This window comes from Oncorhynchus clarkii, chromosome 13 (assembly GCF_045791955.1).
Source record: "Oncorhynchus clarkii lewisi isolate Uvic-CL-2024 chromosome 13, UVic_Ocla_1.0, whole genome shotgun sequence".
NCBI classification, from domain to species: Eukaryota; Metazoa; Chordata; class Actinopteri; order Salmoniformes; family Salmonidae; genus Oncorhynchus; species Oncorhynchus clarkii.
Window position 1 is genome coordinate 41,886,195 of NC_092159.1, and position 27,099 is coordinate 41,913,293.

Here is a 27,099-nt window from a genome sequence, read left to right on the forward strand (position 1 = left end):
GACATGAGCCACGTGTAAAGAGTGATGTGCGCTGCTCCACAGAATCATTTTCTGGGCTGGTCTGCACAAATACAGAGATCAGGTGCCACCTTGGTTGTTGATGTATGCCACTACAGTCGTATTGTCCATTCTGACCAGGATGTGACAATTCTGAAGAAAAGGCAGAAAATGCTTTAGTGCAAGCAGCACTGTAAGCAACTCAAGGTCATTTATGTGAGCATGACGTAGTTGTGGGGACTACAATCCATTCAATGCTCTCCCCTCACAGACTACGCCACACCCTTTGAGAGATGCGTCTGTTATCACTACAGACACTACCTCTAGGGGAGTGCCGTTGGCGAAGATGGAGGGGTCCCGTCAGTGGCGGAGAGACGCTATGCTTGGGGAGGACACCGTTATCCTCCGCTGGAGGTGACTAAGGGAACACAGGCGTAGGGCAGACACCCAGCACTGAAAATATTTCATCCTCAACAGTCCAAACAGAAGATGGTGGAGGCCATCAACCCCAACGTACAGAGACACATCTTGAGTGTGACTGTATGACCCCATTGGAACATGGAGAGACATGATTCGCACGAAGCAACATGATTCACCCGTCTGATAGTGCGGCCTGGAAAGAGATGGAATTCAGAACTACGCCTAGATATTCTACTCTATATGTGGGCACTAAACAGCTGTTTATCTGATTCATCCTGAAGTCTACAAGGGCAGCTCTGTCTCTCACTGCCTGCTTCTGTTAATGGGAGCAGAGCAGGTAGTGGTCTATGTACGCAGAGATCCTGTGTCCTCTCCATCTCAGGGGAGTTAGGGCCACCTCTACAACTTGCTGAACATCCGAGGGGATAGTGATATCCTGAAGGGAACTGTGAGATTCTCGAAACCCTGATAGGAAAACTTGAGAAATCTCCTATGTGCTGGCAGAATGCTTATGTGAGAATCCTGCAAATTGACTTTAGTGAACCAATCACCTCGACAAACAAAGCAAGACAGCACTTTGTGTGTAAGCATAAGGAATGTGAACTTTTTCAGATAGCTGTTGAGGATCTGTAGGTCCAAGATGGGGCGCTGGAGAATGGATGAAAATAAATGTTCCATCTTGCCAGGGAGAGACGTATAGGTAAGGGAGGCACAGCGTTCAGGGTGAAGGTGGTTTGCGAGAGATTGTTCCACTGCTCCTCCATACCTTGCATGTCCATGGCAGTGAAGTCCCTCGGTGGGACCTTACCGGAAAGGGGTTTGTCCCAGGTGTGTTTAGCCTCCACCAAGCATGCTGGGATCATGGGGACACGCTGTCTCCCAGGGACGGTATGGGATGAGTCTCTTCCCATTGAACCAGTCTCTTTCGCCGTTTTTGCACAAATGGATTAGCCTGTACTCCAGGCTGGGAGAGGAGGGCCCTCCACTCAGGGTGCTGGAAGGCCTTGAGGCCTGAGCCTTGGGGTCTTCATCCCCTTCCTCATCCTCATTGCAGAAGAGTCGCACAATACTGATGTCCTCCTCATCGTAAACCCCTATACCTCCTTTCCCTGCTGCTAGCTCGTCGAACCGAGAGTGGATATCTGGGGGGAGACCGCCCATAACCTTGGCCCAGCTCGTGGTTGTTGGGTTGCCTCCTCGCCCGAATGCTGGGAGGAAGAGGAGCCTCGAGGGGGGCTGCGGCAACTCGAGGGGGACTCCGGCAACTCCTTGCAATGCTCGCAGGACTCTGGGTTAGCAAGAGCCGCCTGAACATGCTCCAGTCCCAAGCAGGCAACACAGATAGGATATGTGTTCTTCACTGACATCATGGACCCACACAGGCATGGGTGAGCCAGTTGGGGAACAGGAGGCCAGCTGGGTACACACTGTGAAGGGGTAGTAGTATCCATAGCTCCGGATAGTGGAGGGTTCAAGGCTACGCGTGTACTGGCCGATGCCTAGCTGTGTAGCTAGTCCTGACATTAGCTAACTAGCGTTCACCCCGTGGGCTATTAGCCTAACTTTTGCTAACATATTGCTATCTGAAGACAAAGTGGATAGCATTCATTTTTGATGAGCTAGTTGGTTAGCTTTACCTTGCAGCGTGGGCTAACCGAGTAGAAAGGGCTAGTTGAATGAGCTATCTCGACATTTAGCTGTGAAGCTAGTCCTGGTGTTAGCTAGCTTGCACTCACCTTGTGGCCTAATAGCCTAGCTATTGCTAGCACACTGCTAGCTGAAGAAAAAGCGTGTGGTGTAAGTCTTTGGTGAGCTAGCTAGCAGTTTTAAAACTACAGTAAAAGTGCAGTAACTGCAGTCGACTGTGGTATTTCAGACACAGTAATTGCAGAATAACTGCAGTGTACTGCAGTTGAACTGCAGTTATACTGCACTGTAACTGCATTTACACTGCAAATTGACTGTAGTAAAAAAAACAGTGTTATTTTGGACGCATTATTTGCAACATACTGCAGTTATACTGCACTCTAACTGTAGTTATACTGCAGTGTATTGAATTTATACTGTACTCTGACTGCAATCTTTTTTTGTACGGGAACGAATCTCAAAATGATCTTTTCTCCCTTCCACTGTGGTGGGAATTAGCAGCACAAAGCAGGTACTGCTAAGTGGGCGAGTGGGGCAAAAGTTAGCCATGTGGCGCTAGTTTTGACTGGAGACTGAGAAGAACCCAACTTTTCCTTTTGGTAAAAGTACTTAACACTCTATACGAGAAGCAGTATCCTATCCTCAGTGGCGAGTTCACAATTGAGTAGGAAAACAATGAGACAAGTCGTGCTGAGGAGAGTGTAGAGAGAGCTTGTGATCTCCGTAAGGAAGAAAAAGATAATGAGCTAGAGGGCGTGGCGTGGCGCCTTATAATAGGTTGTGTGATTGGAGTGTCCTTGTGATCCCGTCCCGAAGGGCTTACCCCATACGTGAGATACAGAAACAAGTATTTGAAAGAGAACTTAGTTGATCTACAATTACATAAAAAAGCTCAAGTTTTTCCATTGCAATGGGCCACATAATGTTTTCAGGAACTCCTCTTGCCATGACAACATGTGTTGAGGAAAAATTGTGTTACCGCAGAGCTTCAATGATTACCACATTGGCAAGTGAAAAGTGAGGTGTGATTTGAAGTAGCACAACCCCTTACGGCTTCTCTACCACACCCTGTACCTGCCTCCGTGTTCAGACTCGCTGTGCTATGTGATGAGGATTTGTCTCTCTCTATGATGAAACAGTTTTCTCTCTCCAAAAGGCTATTGTTTCACCATGAGCACAAATCACTTCAAACTCAATAGATTCAAAATGGCCTCTCATGTGTCTTCTCTATATCAAGAGAAACAGGTATCAAAATGCTTTTTACTTAACATATTAGTGCTTTTAGATTGATGAAACATATCTAAGCTGTATTGATGCTTCATTGTTGTTCCATTTCCATTGTGACATTTTTCACGTAAGTCACGTAATGAGCAGCCTCTATTTAGCAACATGCTTTTCAGCACTTCTCAGCAGGAACTCTAATCTAGATGCCTAGAGAGAGAGAGAGAGCAGGCTATGGTAATGAGAGTGACTCACGTCTTTGATCTTCTATAATGTCTGGGGGGGGGGGGGGGGGGCACTGGCAGAGTCCAGACTCAAACACAAGCAAAGTTACAGAGCTTGCACAGGCTTGTCACTGGCAGATGGGGGGTTGATCTTGAGTATGTTTGAGAATCCTTGGCAGATGTGTGTATATGGATGAGGTTGACTCATTCAATATAAACACACACTCAATAAGGGGGGGGGGGGGGCACTGGCAGAGTCCAGACTCAAACACAAGCAAAGTTACAGAGCTTGCACAGGCTTGTCACTGGCAGATGGGGGGTTGATCTTGAGTATGTTTGAGAATCCTTGGCAGATGTGTGTATATGGATGAGGTTGACTCATTCAATATAAACACACACTCAATAAGGGGGGGGGGGGGTGTTTTGGATATAAGGACATCTCCTAGTGACCACCATATACAATAATTTGTCCTGTTGAGTCATTTTTAATCCTCCATATCTAACGTCAGAATTCTAAAACGTCCAAAATGATATACAAATCAAATCAAATCAAATGTATTTATATAGCCCTTCGTACATCAGCTGATATCTCAAAGTTCTGTACAGAAACCCAGCCTAAAACCCCAAACAGCAAGCAATGCAGGTGTAGAAGCACGGTGGCTAGGAAAAACTCCCTAGAAAGGCCAAACCTAGGAAGAAACCTAGAGAGGAACCAGGCTATGTGGGGTGGCCAGTCCTCTTCTGGCTGTGCCGGGTGGAGATTATAACAGAACATGGCCAAGATGTTCAAATGTTCATAAATGACCAGCATGGTCCAATAATAATAAGGCAGAACAGTTGAAACTGGAGCAGCAGCACAGCCAGGTGGACTGTGGACAGCAAGGAGTCATCATGTCAGGTAGTCCTGAGGCATGGTCCTAGGGCTCAGGTCCTCCGAGAGAGAGAAAGAAAGAGAGAAAGAGAGAATTAGAGAGAGCACACTTAAATTCACACAGGACACCGAATAGGACAGGAGAAGTACTCCAGATATAACAAACTGACCCTAGCCCCCCGACACATAAACTACTGCAGCATAAATACTGGAGGCTGAGACAGGAGGGGTCAGGAGACACTGTGGCCCCATCCAAGGACACCCCCGGACAGGGCCAAACAGGAAGGATATAACCCCACCCACTTTGCCAAAGCACAGCCCCCACACCACTAGAGGGATATCTTCAACCACCAACTTACCATCCTGAGACAAGGCTGAGTATAGACCACAAAGATCTCAGCCACGGCACAACCCAAGGAGGGGCGCCAACCCAGACAGGAAGATCACGTCAGTGACTCAACCCACTCAAGTGACGCACTCCTACTAGGGACTGTATGGAAGAGCCCCAGTAAGCCAGTGACTCAGCCCCTGTAATGGGGTTAGAGGCAGAGAATCCCAGTGGAAAGAGGGGAACCGGCCAGGCAGAGACAGCAAGGGCGGTTCATTGCTCCAGAGCCTTTCCGTTCACCTTCCCACTCCTGGGCCAGACTACACTCAATCATATGACCCACTGAAGAGATGAGTCTTCAGTAAAGACTTAAAGGTTGAGAACGAGTTTGCGTCTCTGACATGGGTTGGCAGACCGTTCCATAAAAATGGAGCTCTATAGGAGAAAGCCTTGCCTCCAGCTGTTTGCTTAGAAATTCTAGGGCCAATTAGGAGGCCTGCGTCTTGTGACCGTAGCGTACGTGTAGGTATGTACGGCAGGACCAAATCAGAGAGATAGGTAGGAGCAAGCCCATGTAATGCTTTGTAGGTTAGCAGTAAAAACCTTGAAATCAGCCCTTGCTTTGACAGGAAGCCAGTGTAGGGAGGCTAGCACTGGAGTAATATGATCAAATTTGTTGGTTCTAGTCAGGATTCTAGCAGCCGTATTTAGCACTAACTGAAGTTTATTTAGTGCTTTATCCGGGTAGCCGGAAAGGAGAGCATTGCAGTAGTCTAACCTAGAAGTGACAAAAGCATGGATTAATTTTTCTGCATAATTTTTGGACAGAAAGTTTCTGATTTTTGCAATGTTACGTAGATTGAAAAAAGCTGTCCTTGAAATGGTCTTGATATGTTCTTCAAAAGAGAGATCAAGGTCCAGAGTAACGCCAAGGTCCTTCACAGTTTTATTTGAGACGACTGTACAACCATTAAGATTAATTGTCAGATTCAACAGAAGATCTCTTTGTTTCTTGGGACCTAGAACAAGCATCTCTGTTTTGTCCGAGTTTAAAAGTAGAGTTTGCAGCCATCCACTTCCTTATGTCTGAAACACATGCTTCTAGCGAGGGCAATTATGGGGCTTCACCATGTTTCATTGAAATGTACAGCTGTGTGTCATCCGCATAGCAGTGAAAGTTAACATTATGTTTTCGAATGACACCCCCAAGAGGTCAAATATATAGTGAAAACAATAGTGGTCCTAAAACGGAACCTTGAGGAACAACGAAATGTACAGTTGATTTGTCAGAGGACAAACCATTCACAGAGACAAACTGATATCTTTCCGACAGATAAGATCTAAACCAGGCCAGAACTTGTCCGTGTAGACCAATTTGGGTTTCCAATCGCTCCAAAAGAATGTGGTGATCGATGGTATCAAAAGCAGCACTAAGGTCTAGGAGCACGAGGACAGATGCAGAGCCTCGGTCTGATGCCATTAAAAGGTCATTTACCACCTTTACCACCACATTTACCACCTTCACTGTGCAGACTCAGGACAACTGAGCTTTAAAGGAATACGCAGATTTAAAGAGGAGTCCGTAATTTGCTTTCTAATAATCATGATCTTTTCCTCAAAGAAGTTCATGAATTTATCACTGCTAAAATGAAAGCCATCCTCTCTTGGGGAATGCTGCTTTTTAGTTAGCTTTGCGACAGTATCAAAAAGGAATTTCGGATTGTTCTTATTTTCCTCAATTAAGTTAGAAAAATAGGATGATCGAGCAGCAGTAAGGGCTCTTCGGTATTGCACGGTGCTGTCTTTCCAAGCTAGTCGGAAGACTTCCAGTTTGGTGTGGCGCCATTTCCGTTCCAATTTTCTGGAAGCTTGCTTCAGAGCTCGGGTATTTTCTGTGTACCAGGGAGCTAGTTTCTTATGAGAAATGTTTTTAGTTTTTAGGGGTGCAACTGCATCTAGGGTATTGCGCAAGGTTAAATTGAGTTCCTCAGTTAGGTGGTTAACTTATTTTTGTCCTCTGGCGTCCTTGGGTAGACAGAGGGAATCTGGAAGGACATCAAGGAATCTTTGTGTTGTCTGTGAATTTATAGCACGACTTTTGATGTTCCTTGGTTGGGGTCTGAGCAGATTATTTGTTGCAATTGCAAACATAATAAAATGGTGGTCCGATAGTCCAGGATTATGAGGAAAAACATTAAGATCCACAATTCCATGGGACAAAACTAGGTCCAGAGTATGACTGTGACAGTGAGTGGGTCCAGAGACATGTTGGACAAAACCCACTGAGTCGATGATTGCGCCGAAAGCCTTTTGGAGTGGGTCTTTGGACTTCCATGTGAATATTAAAGTCACCAAAGATTAGAATATTATCTGCTATGACTACAAGGTCCGATAGGAATTCAGGGAACTCAATGAGGAACGCTGTATATGGCCCAGGAGGCCTGTAAACAGTAGCTATAAATATTGATTGAGTAGGCTGCATAGATTTCATGACTAGAAGCTCAAAATTGTAAATTGAAATTTGCTATCGTAAATGTTAGCAACACCTTCGCCTTTGCGGGATGCACGGGGGATATGGTCACTAGTGTAGCCAGGAGGTGAGGCCTCATTTAACACAGTAAATTCATCAGGCTTAAGCCATGTTTCAGTCAGGCCAATCACATCAAGATTATGATCAGTGATTAGTTCATTGACTATAATTGCCTTTGAAGTAAGGGATCTAACATTAAGTAGCCCTATTTTGAGATGTGAGGTATCATGATCTCTTTCAATAATGACAGGAATGGAGGAGGTCTTTATCCTAGTGAGATTGCTAAGGCGAACACCGCCATGTTTAGTTTTGCCCAACCTAGGTCGAGGCACAGACACGGTCTCAATGGTGATAGCTGAGCTGATTACACTGACTGTGCTAGTGGCAGACTCCACTATGCTGGCAGGCTGGCTAACATCCTGCTGCCTGGCCTGCACCCTATTTCAATGTGGCGCTAGAGGAGTTAGAGCCCTGTCTATGTTGGTAGATAAGATGAGAGCACCCCTCCAGCTAGGATGGAGTCCGTCACTCCTCAGCAGGTCAGGCTTGGGTATATATATATATATATATATATATATATATATACAAACATGGATACATACAGTATGTTTTTTCTGCTAGACACTAGACAGTTAACTATAGCCTGCTCTTCCCAACTCCATTACTCATTCTCAATCCAAACATTGCATGACATTGAGTGACAAGGAGTTGACATGATAGCACAAAAAGACTGGCACAGTTAGCAGCAGGGCCTTTGATATCAGCAAAAGAAAGAACTCCATATTATGCTGTATTATCTGACTTCATGGTGTGGAACTGCTTTTGACTCATAAAAGAGGAACTAGCCACTACACAGTGCATAAATATAGCCAACTAGTGTGCTGGCAGCTAGTGTGTGTTCCATATCATTAGTAACAGTCAACTCATTTCCTCAGAGGGAAAATATTCAACAATGGGTATTTTGCATGTGTCTGCTCGCCTTTGAAAAGTCAAGTGCCAACTAACTGAGTGAAGAAACAATTTGAAATGTGTAGAATTCCAAGAGAGGAATAAAAACAAAATACTCAAAGAGCGTTCCTCGCTCAGCTTCAGAGTAACCTGCTTTCAATGCCGCTGACCCCGTAGTTCAACTTCATTTCCAGGACGTGTTTTAATGCATGATTGTTTATCTCTCTGTGTGTGATGACAAATTATTTCAACAGGTGACATAGCCAGGAGGGCAGAGGCATGACAACATCCCATCTTCCCCCCTTTCTCTCCTCCCCACCCTCTTCTCTCCTCTCTCCCTCTCTCTCCCCTTCTCCCATCTCTCTTCTTCTCTTCTCTCCTCTCTTCTTCTCTCTCTTCCCTCCTTCTGTCTCTCTCAATTCAATTCCTCTCTCGCTCTCTCTCTCTCGCTCTCTCTCTCTCTCTCTCGCTCTCTCTCGCTCTCTCTCGCTCTCTCTCTCCCTCTCTCTCTCTCTCGCTCTCTCTCGCCCTCTCTCTCTCTCGCTCTCTCTCGCCCTCTCTCTCTCCCTCTCTCTCTCACTCTCTCTCTCCCTCTCTCTCTCACTCTCTCTCTCGCTCTCGCTCTCGCTCTCGCTCTCTCTCTCTCTCTCTCCCTCTCTCTCTCACTCTCTCTCTTTCTCCTGTCTCTCTCCTCCCCTCAGCCTGACACACAAGGCCAGACTACAGGCATGCCTGTGGTAGATGCTAATTGCTCCCAGCGGTTAGTCTTTCCTCGTCCTCCCTTTCATGATTCTTTCCCCCTCGTCTGTGGGATCGAGTGTTGTTCCTCACTACAGAGCACAGATTACATTTTTCCCAGTGTTCTCCGGGGAAGGCTCTAATGGTTGCCAAAATAAGCTAAGCTAGGCTGATGTTTGTCATTGTGACAGCTTATGAAGATCACTCAGCTACAGGAAAGTCGTCTTCTCGCTACCACCCTATCACTTTTCTTGCTTGAGTCCCTCCAGTCCAGCACAAGCAAAGTGCCTCAATGGTATCAGCAATATGTTGACATATACACACTTCTTTAAATTGTGGCTACATGGCACAGTGGTGGATATGTATACATAATAGGAATAACTGATATTAAGCAATGCAACGGGATTCTTAATCACAGTTGATTGCGTAATAAAGAACCCTTGGTACCTTCCTAGTTAGTCCTCAGTTCCCCCATAAGGGACTTTCATCAGATCCGTGTGGCAAATATAACTGCTCTATAGGACTTGTTGTTAGGTTTGTCAATTCTGAAAGAAGTACAAATGAGAACTGGATACTGCCTGTGATTAGTCAAAAAACGAATATATTCACACATATAAAATTACATACATCATTGTACACAAACAACAGAGGAAATCTACACCTCTTTATGCAGTAGACCAGCAAGCATAATACATGCATTTGTTTAAGTGATCTGGAAATTATATTACTATTTTACTGTATGCGTTTCCTCAAGAAATATTCATATCACGTAAATACAGTAGGTGCTCATGCCTTTTTACCTGTATTCCAGATTTATTGGCTCAGCTAAGATCTCTCTCCTAGACCTGGCTCATGGTCACACCAAGTCCCTCCCAGCAAAGAACCTGTCCCTGGTCAATGAGAAGAAACAGGACACTGGGGTGAGAGTTATTATTGAAAGTAAATGAAGTGTAAGCAATAATACACTTTATTGTAGAGACATTGTCAAGAGGTTCGGTGTTTTTGGCTTAACGGCTAATGTGTTGGGTTGACAATCGCTGGACCCGGATTCGAGTCCTGGTCAGAACAAACACACAAATTCCCTACGTTTGTGTAAGAAGTGGGATGGCGCCCATAAGGTCATCGGAAAAGGCGTGTACACATGAAGGACTTGGAATAAAGAAGCTTGGGGAGATGTTCTCCTGAAGGGAGGGGCTAGTGTAGCGAGCATTTCGCTACACAACAAGCATTTCGCTACACTCGCATGAACATCTGCCAACCATGTGTAAGTGACCAATAACATGTGATTTGATTGGAGTAGCGACCTCAACCCAACACCTAGGGGTCTCGTCAAGAGGTTCGGGTCTCTTGGCGGTGTTGGGTTGACAGTTGCTGGACCCAGGCCTGAGTCCCAGTCAGAACTACCCCATGCATATAATAACTAGGTTAAAACATCTTGATTGTTGGCCATATCATGTCAATGTAAAATAATGTAAGTTAAAGTTGTCAATACATTGAGACATTGTCTTGAAGCAGCATGTTGACATTTAATCCCATCTGTTTTTTAGGCGACCATTAACTTGATGATAGGGTACGAGCCGCCAGCTAGCACAACTCCGAACCCTAACAATCAAACTGATGAAGACCAGTCGCATGGGGACACAGGTCAGTTTAACATAACAAATATGTGGCACGCCATATTTTGTTTTGGTTAAGCACAATGGTGTCCTTCTCTCATGAGATCAGTTCCAATGCCTTTGTTATGCCGGTAATATAAATCAACTCTTATACATGTAGTTTGGGAAAAGTATGCAGCTATCACAGTGGTATGTTTGGGTTTGGTATTGCAGTGGTAGCCTGGTTCCCAGATTTGTTTGTGTGTTAGCCAACTCCTCTGTTTTTCAATGTCATGTAACAGGCAGTTGACTAAAGTACAAACAGATCTGGTAGCCAGGATTGTGTTCATTAGGGCACACAACAGGAAACGTTTGAAAACGGAAAACAAACGCTTGCATTTCAGGTAGTCCCTACTTGTTTCAGAGTTTTCTTTTCACCATTTGGTCTCTAATGAATGCAACCCAGGTAACCAGGCTAGTGAGGTGATGTTGTGATTTTAGGCTTTGGTTGGTAGGAAGTATTGGAGTGGTACTGGCTTGTCTGTGTTCGTTACACAAGTGAAAGGCTGCTTGCTGTTTATTGAAATGGAGGATGCAAATTGAAAAAACAATTTGCCTTTGCAGACTCTGCCACAAGGAAACAGAATCAATAGAACATGTTTTGTAGTACGTTCCCTCTGTGGCTCACTTTTGGAGTCAGGTCCAGGAATGGTTGTTATGTCATAATACCAGGTTACAGATTGATCTGCAAACTGTTTTGTTAGGTGATCTGAAAAACCACGATCAGTCAATGGGAAATATAATTTTACTCCTGGGTAAAGTATTTATTTTTGGGGAAATATTGGTAGAAATGTTACAAATAGGGAGGTTCAGGGCTCATAAGACATCATAGTCAAATGGATGGATGTATTGCAAAAGGAAAAATGGCATTCTACTGGGAAAGATGAGTTAATCTGTGGACATCGGAGGGTCGGAGTTCAGATTGAATGATGGATTGGCACTGTGGATAAAAATCCAGCACTTGAAGAAAGAGGAAATTAGGAATATGTCTGTGTGTCTAATTCTTTAACTACAGGTACTGTAGATATGAGTTCAAATAGCTGTAAGTAGCAGTAAAAGCTATGTTTACTCGAATCAGGGTAGGGATGGTAGGGTATATATATTTTTTAATATACACACGACACAAGTACTCTCAGCAGACAATATGCTGAACACAGGTCACCTGGACCAGAAGTCCCCACAAGAATAGTAAACTAAAGTGTTTTTACCAACTGGGGACATTTTGTTGGTCCCCACAAGGTCAGATTCTACTTCTATGGGGTTTAGGGTTTAGGTTAGAATTAGTGTTAAGGTTAGAATTAGGTTTAGGGTTAGGAGCTAGGGTTAGTTTTAGGGTTATGGTTAGGAGTTAGGGTTAGGGTACAGGTCAGAGTTAGGTTTAAGTTTAGGGTTAGGGAAAATAGGATTTTGAATGGGACTGAATTGTGTGTCCCTAGTTGTACAAGACTGTGTGTGTGTTCCCAGGTGAGGGTGAGGAAGGGGAGGATAGGGAGGAGGTATCCCTTGGGGGTCAGGCGGGGACCCCTGGAGTTCCACCCACACCTGGCCAGCCTGGTAACCCCAACCAGAGGCCTGTCCGGACTAGCCGCAAGAGACACCGGGCCCTGGCCAACAAGCCCCAGGACTTCCAGGTAGAGTACATAGCTAGCACATGAAGTGCATGTCAAAAGTTTAAAGTATACTCCCCTCCTCATCTCTCTTCAGATTTGCACTGATCTGAAACCACAGGAGAGATGAAAGCAGTATGGTGGATGGTGGCTTTCACCCTCCAGTTCTTTCAGATCAGTGGTAGAGAAGACGAGCAAAGGACTATTGAGATGCAGCCCTGGATGGTAGTATGGGGCCCTGTTTAAATACTTATGACATGCGTCCTTCATCCCATTTTACCTTACTTGAGGTAATCACTAATCTGTATAGGTATGTGAGATGACAGCAATATGATAATTATGCATTCCTCAATCCAATCACTAACAGATCAGTGATTGCCTCAAGGAAGGAAGGAAAAAAGGAAGGAGATGTGCATTTTGTGGTAGAACAGCGCCTCTTTGACCTCTCCTCTTATTGACAAATTATATCAATAAAGGCATAATTAAGGAATTTTGTGTTTGTTGAAATTACTGTGTTAGTTAAACTCTCTTACACTGTTGTCTTCAATGACCAGATTCGCGTTCGAGTTATCGAGGGCCGACAGTTGCCGGGAAACAACATCAAACCGGTTGTCAAAGTGAATGTGTGCGGACAGACCCACAGAACCAGGATCAGGCGAGGAAACAACCCCTTCTTTGATGAGGTAATCTCTTCATAACTCTATGGTTTTAAACTGCCCTTACACTCCAAAATCAAAACCACTAGGGCAAAGTTACACTTCTCTGATTGCGCTGACGGGAATCTTTGTTTCAGTATTCCATCTTTTGATTGACTGTCTTTTTCACCCCTTTAAATGCTTGTCTATTTGACTCCTGCTCCTCTTTTATCTTGTCCTGCTGATCCCTCTCTCAATGCGCTCCTCCTTCTCCTGCTTCAATGAGTTTCATTCGGATCTTCTCTCTCTGCAACAGTGATATGTTTGAGTAAATCTAAAGCGGAATCCTCCGTTAGATACATTATCTATCACCCTTGACCTCTCACATGCATTTTCTCAACCTTTCCTAGTCAATTACTATACAATTGCTACAGTATGTGTATGAATTTGCTTCAAAATCAGAGTATAGAAAGCTATGGAAAATTACCATGGTTATGCGTAACTCTCTACTATGTACATAAAAAAACAATGAAAATACTGTAAATATCAACATTTTTATAAACCCTCTCCACAGATGTTCTTCTTCAATGTCAACATGCTGCCTTCTGAGCTTTTAGATGACTATATCAGTATTCGGGTAAGTACAACACTCCTCTCAGACTGGGTATAGTCTATATACAGTGTGTTAACGAGTTCGGCTTCTCTCCATCTGACGAACATGGTGGACGGGGGGATTTTGACGTGGATGGTGGACGGGGAGGCTAGACCCCGGTCGGGGATCGGAGTTGGTAGCTGTCCTCCCAGCAGGATCAGCCCCCAGTCATGGACTGCTGGCAGTGCTAACCCACGTAAGACAAGGTTGTGTGAGCATGGATCTGATGAACATGCAGGAAGGGGTTGAGCTGGCCCACCATTATGCAGGAAGCCTGGAGGCAATGGGGATTGGTAGCTGGCCCCCCAGCAGGATCAGCCCCAAGCCATAAGCCAAGGTTGTGCTGGTCCCCCTTCCTTTATACAAGAGCGAGAAAGACTTTCTGACAACGAGGTCGCTACTGGTACAAGTCTGAGTCGCCACTGGTCAGAGTGGAAAAAGATGGGCACCCTATTACGTGGGCTGAGTCACTGGATTACTAATGCTCTTCCATGCTGTCCCTAGGACGAGTGCATCATGTTGTGCCAGGCCTTTTCTGCTATACTTGACTTGAGTGGGTTGAGTCACTGAAGGGGTCTTCCTCTTGCTGGTCTTGCGCCAGTGCGGTGGAGGAGATCTTCGTGGGCTATAATCAGCCTTGTCTCAGGGTAGTAAGTTGGTGGTGTGTTGATATCCCTCTAGTGGTGTGGGGGCTGTGCTTTGTGGGGGTTATATCATGCCTGGTTGGCCCTGTCTGGGGGTATTGTCGGACAGGCCCCCCGCCCGTCTCAGCCTCCAGTATCTATGCTGCAACAGGGTGTGCCGGGTGGCTAGGGTCAGTCTGTCCTGTCTGGTGAAATTCTCCTGTCTTATCTGGTGTCCTGTGTGAACTTAAGTATGCCACCCCCACTACCTGTTGTTTTCGACCCGCTTTCCCTCCCTCCCTCCCTCCCTCTTTCGCTCTCTCTACCGCTTTTGCTGTCTTGACCTTTGAATACTCGGCTATGAAATGCCAACTGACATCTACTCCTGAGGTGCTGACCTGTTGCACCCTCTACAGCCACTGTGATTATTATTTGACCCTGCTGGTCATCTATGAACGTTTGAACATCTTGAAGAACAATCTGACCTTAATGGCCATGTACTATTATAATCTCCACCCGGCACAGCCAGAAGAGGGCTGGCCACCACTCAGAGCCTGGTTCCTCTCTAGGTTTCTTCCTAGGTTCCTGCCTTTTCTAGGGAGTTTTTCCTAGCCACCCTGCTTCTACATCTGTATTGCTTGCTGTTTGGGCTTTAGGCTGGGTTTCTGTATAAGCACTTTGTGACATCTGCTGATGTAAATAGGACTTTATAAATCCATTTGATTTGATGTTGATGTCATGGAAAGAGCAGGTGTTCTTAATGTTTTGAACACTCAGTGTAAATAAATCATTTTAAAACTCCTTGATTGTGGTAAACTATGAAGCAGTTTAGAACTAAGGGCTGGGTTTGTTTCAACATCACTAATTCTCTCTGTCTCTCGCTCTCTTGCTCTCTCTCTCTCTCTCTGCAGGTCTATGATTCCTACTCCCTCAGAGCAGACAGTCTAATGGGGGAGTTCAAGGTGACATTTACATTTACAAAAAGTGCATTTTATTTAGTTATTTACAGAGCATTACATTCAGCCTATTATGTTTGCCTTTCATAACAATGACAGAAAACGTTGGATAAATCACAGAAATCCTTTGTTCAAACATGGATTGGCTACAATGCACACTACCACACTGTGTTTATACAGTATTGAATATATTACTGTAATCATCCTTCCAGGCAATAACCTCAATATCTGTATTTGGTTGATTATTTAATTGAGTTGTCAACAAATATGCATTTTTATTGAAATAAAAGTTAAATGGTTGAAATCTGGTTAAAATCAGTTGTGTAGTGTAACCAGACTTTATTTTCATTTTAACAGTTGGATGTTGGGTACATATATGACGAACCTGGTAAGTTCATCTTTACAGAAGAGTGACACAGGAGAGGAGTATTATCTTGATCTTCAATTATCTTCAAAGACATCCTTTGTCTGTGTCTGTGTCTGTGTCTGGAATGTGTATATTCTTATGGTCAACAGCCCACGCCATAATGAGGAAGTGGCTTCTCCTGAGTGACCCTGATGACTCTAGCTCGGGGGCCAAAGGTTACCTGAAGGTCAGCCTGGTCATCGTGGGGACAGGAGACGAGCCACCGGTACGACTGCTGTATCACTATGCTATGTCACCACACGCCTCACCTGTCTTTCTCTACATTCTCTACCATTGTACTTAATGTAATATTGATTACATAGTTTATAAACTCAGCAAAAAAAGAAACGTCCTCTTACTGTTAACTGTGTTTATTTTCAGCAAACTTAACATGTCTAAATATTTGTATGAACATAACAAGATTCAACAACTGAGATATAGACTGAACAAGTTCCACAGACATGTGACTAACAGTCAGTATCTGGTGTGGCCACCAGCTGCATTAAGTACTGCAGTGCATCTCCTCCTCATGGACTGAACCAGATTTGCCAGTTCTTGCTGTGAGATGTTACCCCACTCTTCAACCAAGGCACCTGCAAGTTCCCGGACATTTCTGGGGGAATGGCCCTAGCCCTCACCCTCCGATCCAACAGGTCCCAGACGTGCTCAATGGGATTGAGATCCGGGCTCATCGCTGGCCATGGCAGAACACTGACATTCCTGTCTTGTAGGAAATCACGCACAGAACGAGCAGTGTGGCTGGTGGCATTGTCATGCTGGAGGGTCATGTCAGGATGAGCCTGCAGGAAGGGTACCACATGAGGGAGGAGGATGTCTTCCCTGTAACGCACAGTATTGAGATTGCCTGCAATGACAACACGCTCAGTCCGATGATGCTGTGACACACCGCCCCAGACCATGACGGACCCTCCACCTTCAAATCGATCCCGCTCCAGAGTACAGGCCTCGGTGTAACGCTCATGCCTTGGATGATAAACCTGAATCCGACCATCACCCCTGGTGAGACAAAACCGTGACTCAACAGTGAAGAGCACTTTTTGCCAGTCCTGTCTGGTCCAGCTATGGTGGGTTTGTGCCCATAGGCAACGTTGTTGCTGGTGATGTCTGGTGAGGACCTGCTTTACAACAGGCCCTCAGTCCAGCCTCTATCAGCCTATTGCGGACAGTCTGAGCACTGATGGAGGGATTGTGTGTTCCTGGTGTAACTCAGGAAGTTGTTGTTGCCATCAGCTGGCCGCCCTGTCTCCCTGTAGCACTGTCTTAGACGTCTCACAGTACGGACATTGCAATTTATTGCCCTGGCCACATCTGCAGTCCTCATGCCTCCTTGCAGCATGCCTAAGGCACGTTCACGCAGATGAGCAGGGACCCTGGGCATCTTTCTTTTGGTGTTCTTCAGAGTCAGTAGAATGGCCTCTTTAGTGTCCTATGTTTTCATAACTGTGACCTTAATTTCCTACCGTCTGTAAACTGTTAGTGTCTTAACGACCGTTCCACAGGTGCATGTTCATGAATTGTTTATGGTTTATTGAACAAGAATGGGAAACAGTGTTTAAACCCTTTACAATGAAGATCTGTGAAGTTATTTGGATTTTTACGAATTATCTTTGAAAGACAGGGTCTTGAAAAAGGGAGGTTTATTTTTTTGCTAAGTTTGGTAGAATGTGTATACAATATCAATATGTTATACAACTACATGCAACATACTATATTTCATCAAGGCTCTCCCCTCCCCTCCCCTCCCCTCCCCTCCCCTCCCCTCCTGTGTGTTCAGACTGAGAAGAGAGAGCGGAACGAGGAGCAAGATGACATAGAGAGTAATCTGTTGGTGCCTGCTGGGGTAACACTCAGATTGGTCACTCTCAACCTGAAGGTGTACCGTGCTGAGGACATGCCTCAGAGTACGTGCATATTCCTTCTTTCTCCATCCTCCACCCTTCTTCCTCCATCAGCAGCAAAGTGTCATTTAGTTCAGTCCAAAAACAACCTTGTGCCCCTTTCCTTATCCCTAAACCTCTTGTTTCTTCCACCTCTCACTTCCCCCTTACCCCCTACCCCATTGGGTATGCATATTTCTAGGTAAAGGAAACGTGTAAGCAATGTGGCAGACGTTAGTATGAACAGCCAACACCATATTGATTGCACGTATCTGCAAACACCAAGTGATGAAGTGTTCTTTTTGAATCAGGAAATGTATTTTAAGTAATCCAACATTGTTATCAGTGGGCCTATTCTTTCAAAACGTTGACTGAACATCTGTTATTTTTTTATGTGAGTGTGTGTTAATATCCTTTCACTCCATCTTACAGTGGATGATGCGTTTGTACAGACTGTGAAACAAGTATTTGGAGGGGAAGGCGATAAGAAAAACTTAGTTGATCCATTTCTGGAGGTCAGCTTCGCTGGCAAGAAGGTAAAGCTAAGACTGCAAGAGAAGGACAAAACGCAAGTCATTTGGCAAATATTTTCAGATCTTTGGTTAGATGTTTGCATTAATGATGACATTGTTTTGGTTTCAGTTGTGCACCAAAATTATCGAGAAAAATGCCAATCCTGAGTGGAACCAGCTGATCAACCTTCAGGTCAAGGTGTGACCTAGCTCTCACGTATTACTTGTAGTACACCACAAAACAAATGGATGATATGAATGGAAGCCAGACAAACACAACATGCTCTCATTTCCCTCTTTAGTTCCCGTCCATGTGTGAAAGCATCAAGTTGACTGTATTTGACTGGTAAGACTTTGGTTATCCTCCCTGGAAGACAGATATAGTGCATGTTTGGATGTCGTTGTTATGACGGTTTACTGTGTATTACACTATCCACATTCATGTATACCTTCACTTTTAAATGCTGCTACTTTGAGTTTGAAGACATGGATCTCGTAGGAAAGTTTATTAACAACGTATTGAACTTTTCACACAGGGATCGTCTGACCAGGAATGATGTGATAGGAACCACATTTCTAAACCTGACCAAAATAGCCTCATCTGGTGGTGAGATTGAAGGTATGGTATCGCTCTCTCTCACTGTGTGTGTGTGTTTGTGTTTGTGGGTGTGTGTGTTCCCTGTCTCAACCACATTGCATCTGTCCCTTCAAACAGATACGCCTGCAGAAAATTGCACCAATCTGTCATCTGAAGGTAAAGAAACATCTTTTTGTATGAGGCCTCCCTATAGGGTGGAGTCTTGGGCCAGTAACCGAAAGGTCCCTTGTTGAAAACCCGAGCTGACAAGGTGAAACCATCTGTCTATGTGCCTTTGAGCAAGGCACGTAATCCTAACTTGCTCCAGGGGTGCCTTACTACTATGGCTGACCCTATAAAACAACACCTTTCACTGCACCGATCTGGTGTGTGAAAATACAACTTTTTTTATTTTATTGCTTTTGTCAAACAGGGACAGCATTTGTAAATACTAAAGTTTGACTAGAGATGTAGCATAGGCACCAGACCACGTTGTATTACCATGTCAAAAAAGAAATATTAAAACGGGGGGAAATAACAGAAAAACAGCTTCTATCTCCAGACCATCAGATTGTTAAATAGTCACCCCTAGCCGGCCTCTGCCCAGTAGCCTGCCCTGAACTTAGTCACTGTTTCTGGCCGGCTACCACCCTGTACTCTAGCCTGCACCTTAGAGCTTGCTGGCCTACTGTATGTACGTACATAGTCATTGAACACAGGTCACTTGAACACTGTTTTACCCACTTTATATGTATATACTGTATTCTAGTCAAGGCTCATCCTGTATAACTACTTCTGTACACACCTTTTTCTATTCATATACTGTCCATACTGTCAATACATACATACATACATACATACATACATAGATACAGTATATACAGTGTGTTTATATTCCAGACTCATTCTGATATTTCTAAATGTCTTTCTTTAAATTGTTTTGGATTTGTCTGTATTGTTTTGTATTGTTAGATATTACTGCACTGTTGGAGCTAGAAACATAAGCATTTCACTGCTTCTTCGATAACTTCTGCAACATATGTGCACTATCGCTCAGAGTCTGGTCGCCAGGCTAATTACACTGTACTTGGCAATGGACTGGAGTAAATACGACATTCATTCAAAATATCTGTAGCAAACCATTTCACAAAGAGAACCTGCCTTTTTATTTCAGTGAGCAGTGGGGAGGCGGAGGTGGGTTTCCTCCCAGCGTTTGGGCCTTGCTACCTAAACCTGTACGGCAGTCCCAGGGAGTTCACTGGCCTCCCAGACCCGTACGAGGAACTCAACTTTGGCAAGGTAAGACCATCCCTGGGGTTGAGGACAAGTGCTTCAGCTCTGGTAAGATGTTTTGCTATTCCTTTTTCTCATTGTAAATATTTGCATATCTAACATGTACTTCTCTCTCACAGAAACATGCAATTATTAAGATTCAGAATTAAAAATTGTTGTAGAAAATCAGCTCTTGTAGATGAGAAAACGATTAAGCATTCACCCAGGGTTTATTCAATGGTGACCTGAGCAAGGGAAACCTGTTCTGGACGCAGCCAGCATTGGACTCTCTTAGTCAAAAATAAATTTTAGCTTATATAGGCAAGGAACATCTGGTTTAGATCAGTATTCTCTTTTCTGCTGAGTTTCTTGGCAAGCGTATCTAATCTATAAAACATACAGGTATCTAATTTATATACAGTATACCCCCCCTTCAATGTATAACACGTGGGAATGCCACATTTCATACTTCGATTCCTCAAATCCAGATAGTTCAACTTGGGTAATAGCTTTAAAGCACACCGTACAGTTGTCTAACACAATTGTCATTAAGCTTAATTTTTCCTTCACAAAACTATACATTTTTTTCTCAAGTAATTTCCTGTGTTGATAGGAACATCTTGTGTAGCAACACGATTACAGTATCACTGTGTTGTTTCATCTCTCTCTGTCTGTCTGTCTGTCTGTCTGTCTGTCTGTCTGTCTGTCTGTCTGTCTGTCTGTCTCTGCCTGCCTGCGTGCCTGCGTGCCTGCCTGCCTGCCTGCCTGCCTGCCTGCCTGCCTGCCTGCCAGGGTGAAGGGGTGGCCTACAGGGGCAGAGTCCTCATCGAGCTCTCCACTCAGCTGGAGGGCAAAGCTGACAGGAAGCTGGACAACATCTCCAGTGATGACATCCTGGTGGCCCAGGTACACAGAGAGGGTGGGATCCTGTCATAGCTGGGATATTGTTGTATGTATTAATAAAGGTCTGAAACAGGGGTGGTGTCAATTTCAATTGAAGGCAGTCAATTTAAAAAGTAATTTGAAATTCCAGTTCAATCATTTAAAAAAGGGCATCTATTTTACGTGACTTCTCTATAAAATGTAAGGTAGAAGCTATTTACTTCAAAAGTAATTCAAATTACCGGAATTGACTTCCTTCACTTCGAATTGACCCCAACCCTGGTACGAAACTTGCAAAACGTAGAGAAGAACTGATGAGAAATGGATACAGAGAAAGCTAGAAGGGAAAAGGTTACCCTCCATCCAGATTTCTTGTGTGTAGACCAGTGTTTCCAAATCCAATTTTGATTTAGTCAGGCAATAACGCACCTTTAATGAATGTACACTGGAATGAAGCACCCCTGACCCCTTGTTTGTGCTTTCAGAAGTACCAGCGGAGAAGGAAGTTCTCGCTGTGTGCTGTGTTCCACAGCTCCTGCATGCTCCAGGAGCCCGGTGAGCCAATCCAGTTCGAGGTCAGCATCGGTAACTACGGCAACAAGCTGGACTCCACCTGCATGCCGCTGGCATCCACAACCCAATACAGCTGTGCTGTGTTTGACGGTGAGAGAACCTAGACTATACACCAGTGTTCTTCAGTCCTGATGGGTACCCTTCTGGTGTGCTAGCTATTGTTCCATCCCAGTGCCAACACATTAGACCTTGATTAGACCTGATATTTGAATGTTTACAAAATATAGATTTTTTTAGCACCCATGCTTTGAGAGCATGTGTTTGTTTATCTATCAATTCTAAAGGCACAAGGCAGACCAACTATACACAGTCATGAATATGAAAACAGGAAAACATACAGTGCCTTTGGAAGGTATTGAAACCCTTTGACTTTTTCCACATTAAGCAAATTCCTACACACAGTAGCCCATAATGACAAAGCGAAAACAAGGTTTTTAGAAATGTTTGCTAATTTATAAAAAATAAACAGAAATATCACATTTACATAAGTATTCAGACCCTTTACTCAGTACTTTGTTGAAGCACCTTTGTCAGCGATTACAGCCTTGCATCTTCTTGGGTAGGACACTACAAGGTTGGCTTGGCTGTATTTGGGGAGTTTCTCCCGTTCTTCTCTGCAGATCCTCTCAAGCTCTGTCAGGTTGGATGGGGAGTGTTGCTACACAGCTATTTTCAGATATCTTCAGAGATGTTCGATCGGGTTCCAGTCCGGGCTCTGACTGGGGCACTCAAGGACATTCAGAAACCTGTTTTTGCTTTGTCATTATGGGGTATTGTGTTTAGATTGATGAGGGAGGGAAAAAACAATTTAATCAATGTTAAAATAAGGCTGTAACATAACAAAATGTGGGAAAAGTAAAGGGGCCTGAATCTGAATACTTTTCTGAGGGCACCATTCATTCCTATCAAAAGTGCATTGCTGTTTCCAATGCAGTAGAGACATTCCCATACAGCAGGACTAAATTGTCAAGTTGTACAGGTATATACCACTCTGCAGCTTGAACTGAATATGACTTAGTTCTGTTTCTCCTGTAGGTAACCACTACTATTACCTGCCCTGGGCTGACACCAAACCTGTTGTCATCCTCACATCCTTCTGGGAAGACATTAGCCACCGATTGGATTCAGTCAACATCATCCTCTACATCGCAGACAGACTGGTGAGAAAAACTTCCAACAAATCGACCAATCAAATAATCAATCAACCAATCATGGGATAATTCTCAGTTGTTGCAACTTTGTTATTTTGTTGTCATTTCTTCCAGGAATCCAACCTCACTTCTTTGAGAACAGCCATCCTTGCCAAAGCCTCAGAGGTGCGCTTGGCTGAGATCTGGCTCAAACTCATCAACCACATGATTGAGGATCTGAGCAAGTAAGACATTCATCGATCGTATCTCAGCTTATAATTGTTTCTTGCTAGGTTCTATTAGCTTCCTTCTAACTTATCCTAGCTTCACGCTAGATTCAGATAAATTCATGATATGTTCTGAATGCTTGGTTGTGATAATTTCATGCTAGGATCTGGTAGCTTTGTGCTTGGTTATGATAGCTTCACCCTAGCTACACATTCGTTAGTTTCATGCTAGGTTCTGATAGCTTCATGATACATTTTGACAGATGAACACTAGCTTCTGATAGCTTTATGCTAGGTTTTGATAGCGTAATGCTAGGTTCTTAAAGCGTCATATAGGTTCTTAAAGCTTGAAAGCTTCTGATAGCTTCAGTATAGTTTCTGTAGCCTCATTATAGCTTCTGATAGCTTTCAGGTACCAGAGCTTGAGGGCAGGCCCAACCTGACGGCGCTGGACGTCCAGATTAAGAAGCTGCGTGATTCGGCTGTGGCCATCATCAGAGAGATGGCCAAACGCTTGAAGGAGGAGGCCACCGACGTTATAGCCACTCTGACAGACATCGAGGACTGGCTGGAGAGACTGAAACAGCTTGCAGAGGAGGTCAGGAGCAACAAGACATTGACATTCTCACAACATTCAGGGTTCAATAGCACATTGAATATTGGAATGTCCTTAAAGTAAGGGCGTGCCCTTATTTTGAGGGTGCCATGACTTGTTATAGGAGTGCCAAGCCCACTCAATTTGAACCAGCTTGTGAATTGAATGGTCTCTCTCTCTCTCTACTACTGTCAACGGAAAACTCTCTTTCTCCCCATCTCTTAATAATCTATCTTTCCTACCTGTCTTTCACTCTTCCCTCAGCCCCAGAACAGTATGCCTGACGTGGTGATCTGGATGCTGCGTGGAGAGAGGAGGGTGGCGTACGCCCGTCTCCCAGCCAATCAGATCCTCTACTCCACCTACAGTGAGCAGGCCTGTGGGAAATACTGTGGCAGGACCCAGACCATCTTCATGCAGGTACTAGGATGGAGAACAGACTGATACTAGTGATAGTAGTAGTAGTAGTAGTAAGTGTAGCAGTATGATAATGGTAGGGAAATTCTATGGCAGGACCCATACTATCTTAAAGCAGGTGTTATGATGGAGAACAGAGACTACTGATCATGCTACTACTATTGTCAATAGTATTAGTAATATTAGTGCTAATAGTAGTAGTAGTTGTTTAAGTAGTAGTAGTAGTAATAGTGGTATAATTAAGCAATAAGGCCCAAGCGGGTGTGGTATATGGCCAATATACTATGGCTTAGGGCTATATACAGGCACTCCGTGTTGTGTCATAGGAATTTTGTATTCTTATTATTATTTTTACAGTAAAAAAAATATTAATTTAGGTATTCTGTCCCCAAGTATTCACACAAATAAAAAAAAGTGATGTGATCATGTCTCAATGTAATCAAGGTATGAAAGTATTATTTTCAAATACAATCTCTTTTTGGAATTAGTTGTGGTCAATTTGCAGTGTACAAATTATTCTAATTATGTTCCGGCTCCCAACCATCCGATTCGACAAAAATCAGCCCGCTGCTGAATCTAATTGCCTACCCCTGGTATAGTGGTATGATAATCGTACAGGAATACTGCAGCAGGACCAAGACAGACTTCATGCTGTTACTAAGGTGTACAGAGTTAAAACTGATGCCACAGACATTGTTAGTGGATATTGAAGCGAAACTGGTTGAAATGACATCATTATAATCAGAAACGGATGTCTTTTCAAATAGTTTTTCTCAGTTTTGCCTGCTGGGAAGAGGCTCATAATCAATCAGTTTTGTGTCAATGTCCAATGACAATGTCAGAGTGCGAAGAGAGGAAGAGTCCAGGGGGCGGATCTGTTTAAACGCAGGTGCTTTGGTTTGAACCTCAGATATGGAATAAACATTCGGAGATAACATGCAGTTAGCTACTTGCCGTTTTCATAGGTGATGTACAGTAGGGTTGGATGATATACCGAATACCATCATATTTCGAAATAACCCAGGTAGGATTTTCAATACCGTCAATATAATTTAAACATTAGCCGGCTTGCTAAAGGTAGCTAACGCCAATTAGTGCTAGATATGAGAATCTGTATACTGCTAAACCCCGATGTAGAGTATTTAGTTTTGTTGTTTGTTTGTTTCGGCCAGTACCCCATGGACAAAAACAAAGGTGTGAAGATCCCTGTCCAGCTCCGTGTCAACATGTGGCTGGGGCTCTCTGCCCACGAGAAGAAGTTCAACAGCTTCTCAGAGGGAACCTTCAGTGTGTTCGCAGAAATGGTATTATTGTTATTCACATGGGTTTTGTGGCAATGCTTTGTTTTGGTTGGTATTTTACCTGGTCTTTACTGTGCTGACAAAATCTCTTTTCCATCGCCCCCTCTTTCTCGCTCTCCCTTTTCACCCTCAGTATGAGAACCAGGCCCAGGTGTTTGGGAAGTGGGGCACCACAGGGTTGGTGTGCCGTCATAAGTTCTCTGACGTGACGGGGAAGGTGAAGCTGAAACAGGAGCGCTTCATGCCCCCCAGGGCGTGGGAGTGGGAAGGCGAGTGGTTCGTCGACCCCGAGAGAGGGTGAGAGTGACCTGTTGGCATGCTTAAACACACCCACGAACACATACACACTCATACTCACTCACACACTCATACTTATACTCATATCCACACACACACACACAAACTAACTCAGACACACACACACACACACACACAGACGTTTGTGGACCCTGATAGATGGTGAGCGGTAGATCTCTAGCGCTATAAATAACTGAATTTAAGTAGAAACTTCCTGTTTTCATTGTTTGTTTTCAGTAGTTTACATTTCAGTTGGACTACCCCACCCAGACAAATCTAGCCTTGTCTGGCATTGCCTGTGCTTGTGGTTAGGGAATCATCCTCTTTCCGTCTCTATAGATGTGCAGAGAGTCATAGTACTTTGAGTACACAATAGTCCCACTTCCACCTCATCCACCCCACCTAATTCCTCATTGTTTGCCTCTGAGTCAGGAGTGCGCAACACCAGCCCCCTTCATAGTACTCCTATAGAAACACTTCCCCAGACAGTTATCTCATTGATTTGGTTGATTTGACCTTTCCCCAGACACAGTTACCTCATTGATTTGGTTGATTTGACCTTTCCCCAGACACAGTTACCTCATTGATTTGGCTGATTTGACCTTTCCCCAGACAGTTATCTCATTGATTTGGCTGATTTGACCTTTTTCCAGACATTTCTTCAGTGGTTCTGTAATCGCACCTTCTTTCCACTAGAGCTGAGCATTCCTGGACTAAACTCCAGCTGCCAGTACTCAATAGTTTAGTGGGATCAAGCCCGCTATTTGTGATGTGTATGTCTGTGTTTGGTTTTACTATCCTTGTGGGGACCAGAAGTTGTGGTGGTTCATTTCTTTACTATCAAATGAGGAGAGACAAACTTATCAGACAAGTCAGAGATATACCTAAACTAAATCTTCAATAGTGAGAGCTTTGCAATAGCGATGACTTGTCGACGAATCACCTTTTCTAATGATCCTCTGAGAGCGGCGAGACAAAAGTAAAAAGGTCTTTTAGAGCCAAGATACACCCCCTTTCAAACTACATGACGAACAACAGATATATAGAATGGGTCACAAGGTTAAGATTTGTATGAACGATACCTATAATACATAGCAGACAGTATCTGCTGTGTCAACAGTTTTCATTGTATAGAGACCAGTGTCTGGCCCTCCGACTCCGAACTGGAACCATCTCTCCCTGGTATGGTATAGAACAGAAACATTAACTCATACTCTGGAATGTTCTTTAGGTTTTATCACCCAAAGACATCGTAAATCTCCTGTCAGTGTTATCTCCCAGAGGCCCATCCTCAGTAGAACACACACACAATAGCTATAAGAATACTCTATTCTGTCGAATAAAACAACCATTTGATGCAATAAAAGTATAATAACATAGTCTTGCAATTTTTCTCTAGACAAAGTCCTCACAGGGATAGTAAAACCAGGAACATTTTGACAAGTGGGGACATTTCGCCGGTCCCCACAAGGAAAAAGGCTATTTTAGGTTTATAGGTTAGGTTTAAGGGTTAGGGTTACAATTAGGTTTAGGGTTAGGTTTAGGAGTTAGGGTTAGGGTTTGGGTTAGGGGTTACGGGTAGGGGTTAAGGAAAATAGGATTTTGAATGGGAATCAATTGTTTGGTCCCCACAAGGATAGTCAAACAAACGTGTGTGTGTCTGTGTGATTCAGCCTGCTAACGGAAGCAGACGCGGGGCACACAGAGTTCACAGACGAGGTCTTCCAGAACGAGACGCGTTTCATTGGCGGGGAGTGGAAGCCTGCTGCCGACCCCTTCACAGACGTGGTGAGACAGAGCAAGACACACACACTATTGCTAGAGACAACCCTGTCGCCTGCAACTCAGACCCCTCTATCTACAAGAGGGAAGAGATATGTAACACTGAGAAGTTAAGCTGACCCCTCAGTGTTACATTAATTCTCCTTCTGGGATGAAATTGCATGTTCTCTTTTTCTTA

General features: G+C 44.1%; 1 protein-coding gene across 3 annotated transcripts in view; it reads left to right on the plus strand.

Annotated features, from left to right (window-relative positions):
• Positions 1-27,099, plus strand: part of LOC139364740 (myoferlin-like) — a 60,510-nt gene that overhangs the window by 3,282 nt on the left and 30,129 nt on the right. For 2 of the 3 annotated variants that reach the window (XM_071101762.1, XM_071101761.1), the window contains exons 4-27: positions 9,736-9,844; positions 10,472-10,568; positions 12,044-12,210; positions 12,741-12,869; positions 13,396-13,458; positions 15,008-15,058; positions 15,410-15,440; positions 15,569-15,684; positions 17,254-17,380; positions 17,789-17,892; positions 17,999-18,067; positions 18,171-18,214; positions 18,405-18,487; positions 18,584-18,622; positions 19,620-19,744; positions 20,510-20,623; positions 21,085-21,262; positions 22,208-22,332; positions 22,438-22,547; positions 22,935-23,127; positions 23,389-23,544; positions 24,714-24,845; positions 24,976-25,139; positions 26,813-26,927. In XM_071101762.1, coding sequence (XP_070957863.1) covers positions 9,736-9,844; positions 10,472-10,568; positions 12,044-12,210; positions 12,741-12,869; positions 13,396-13,458; positions 15,008-15,058; positions 15,410-15,440; positions 15,569-15,684; positions 17,254-17,380; positions 17,789-17,892; positions 17,999-18,067; positions 18,171-18,214; positions 18,405-18,487; positions 18,584-18,622; positions 19,620-19,744; positions 20,510-20,623; positions 21,085-21,262; positions 22,208-22,332; positions 22,438-22,547; positions 22,935-23,127; positions 23,389-23,544; positions 24,714-24,845; positions 24,976-25,139; positions 26,813-26,927 — 2,641 coding nt within the window. The remainder of the gene's footprint in view (positions 1-9,735; positions 9,845-10,471; positions 10,569-12,043; positions 12,211-12,740; positions 12,870-13,395; positions 13,459-15,007; positions 15,059-15,409; positions 15,441-15,568; positions 15,685-17,253; positions 17,381-17,788; positions 17,893-17,998; positions 18,068-18,170; positions 18,215-18,404; positions 18,488-18,583; positions 18,623-19,619; positions 19,745-20,509; positions 20,624-21,084; positions 21,263-22,207; positions 22,333-22,437; positions 22,548-22,934; positions 23,128-23,388; positions 23,545-24,713; positions 24,846-24,975; positions 25,140-26,812; positions 26,928-27,099) is intronic. The other variant, XM_071101763.1, reaches the window with a different exon arrangement.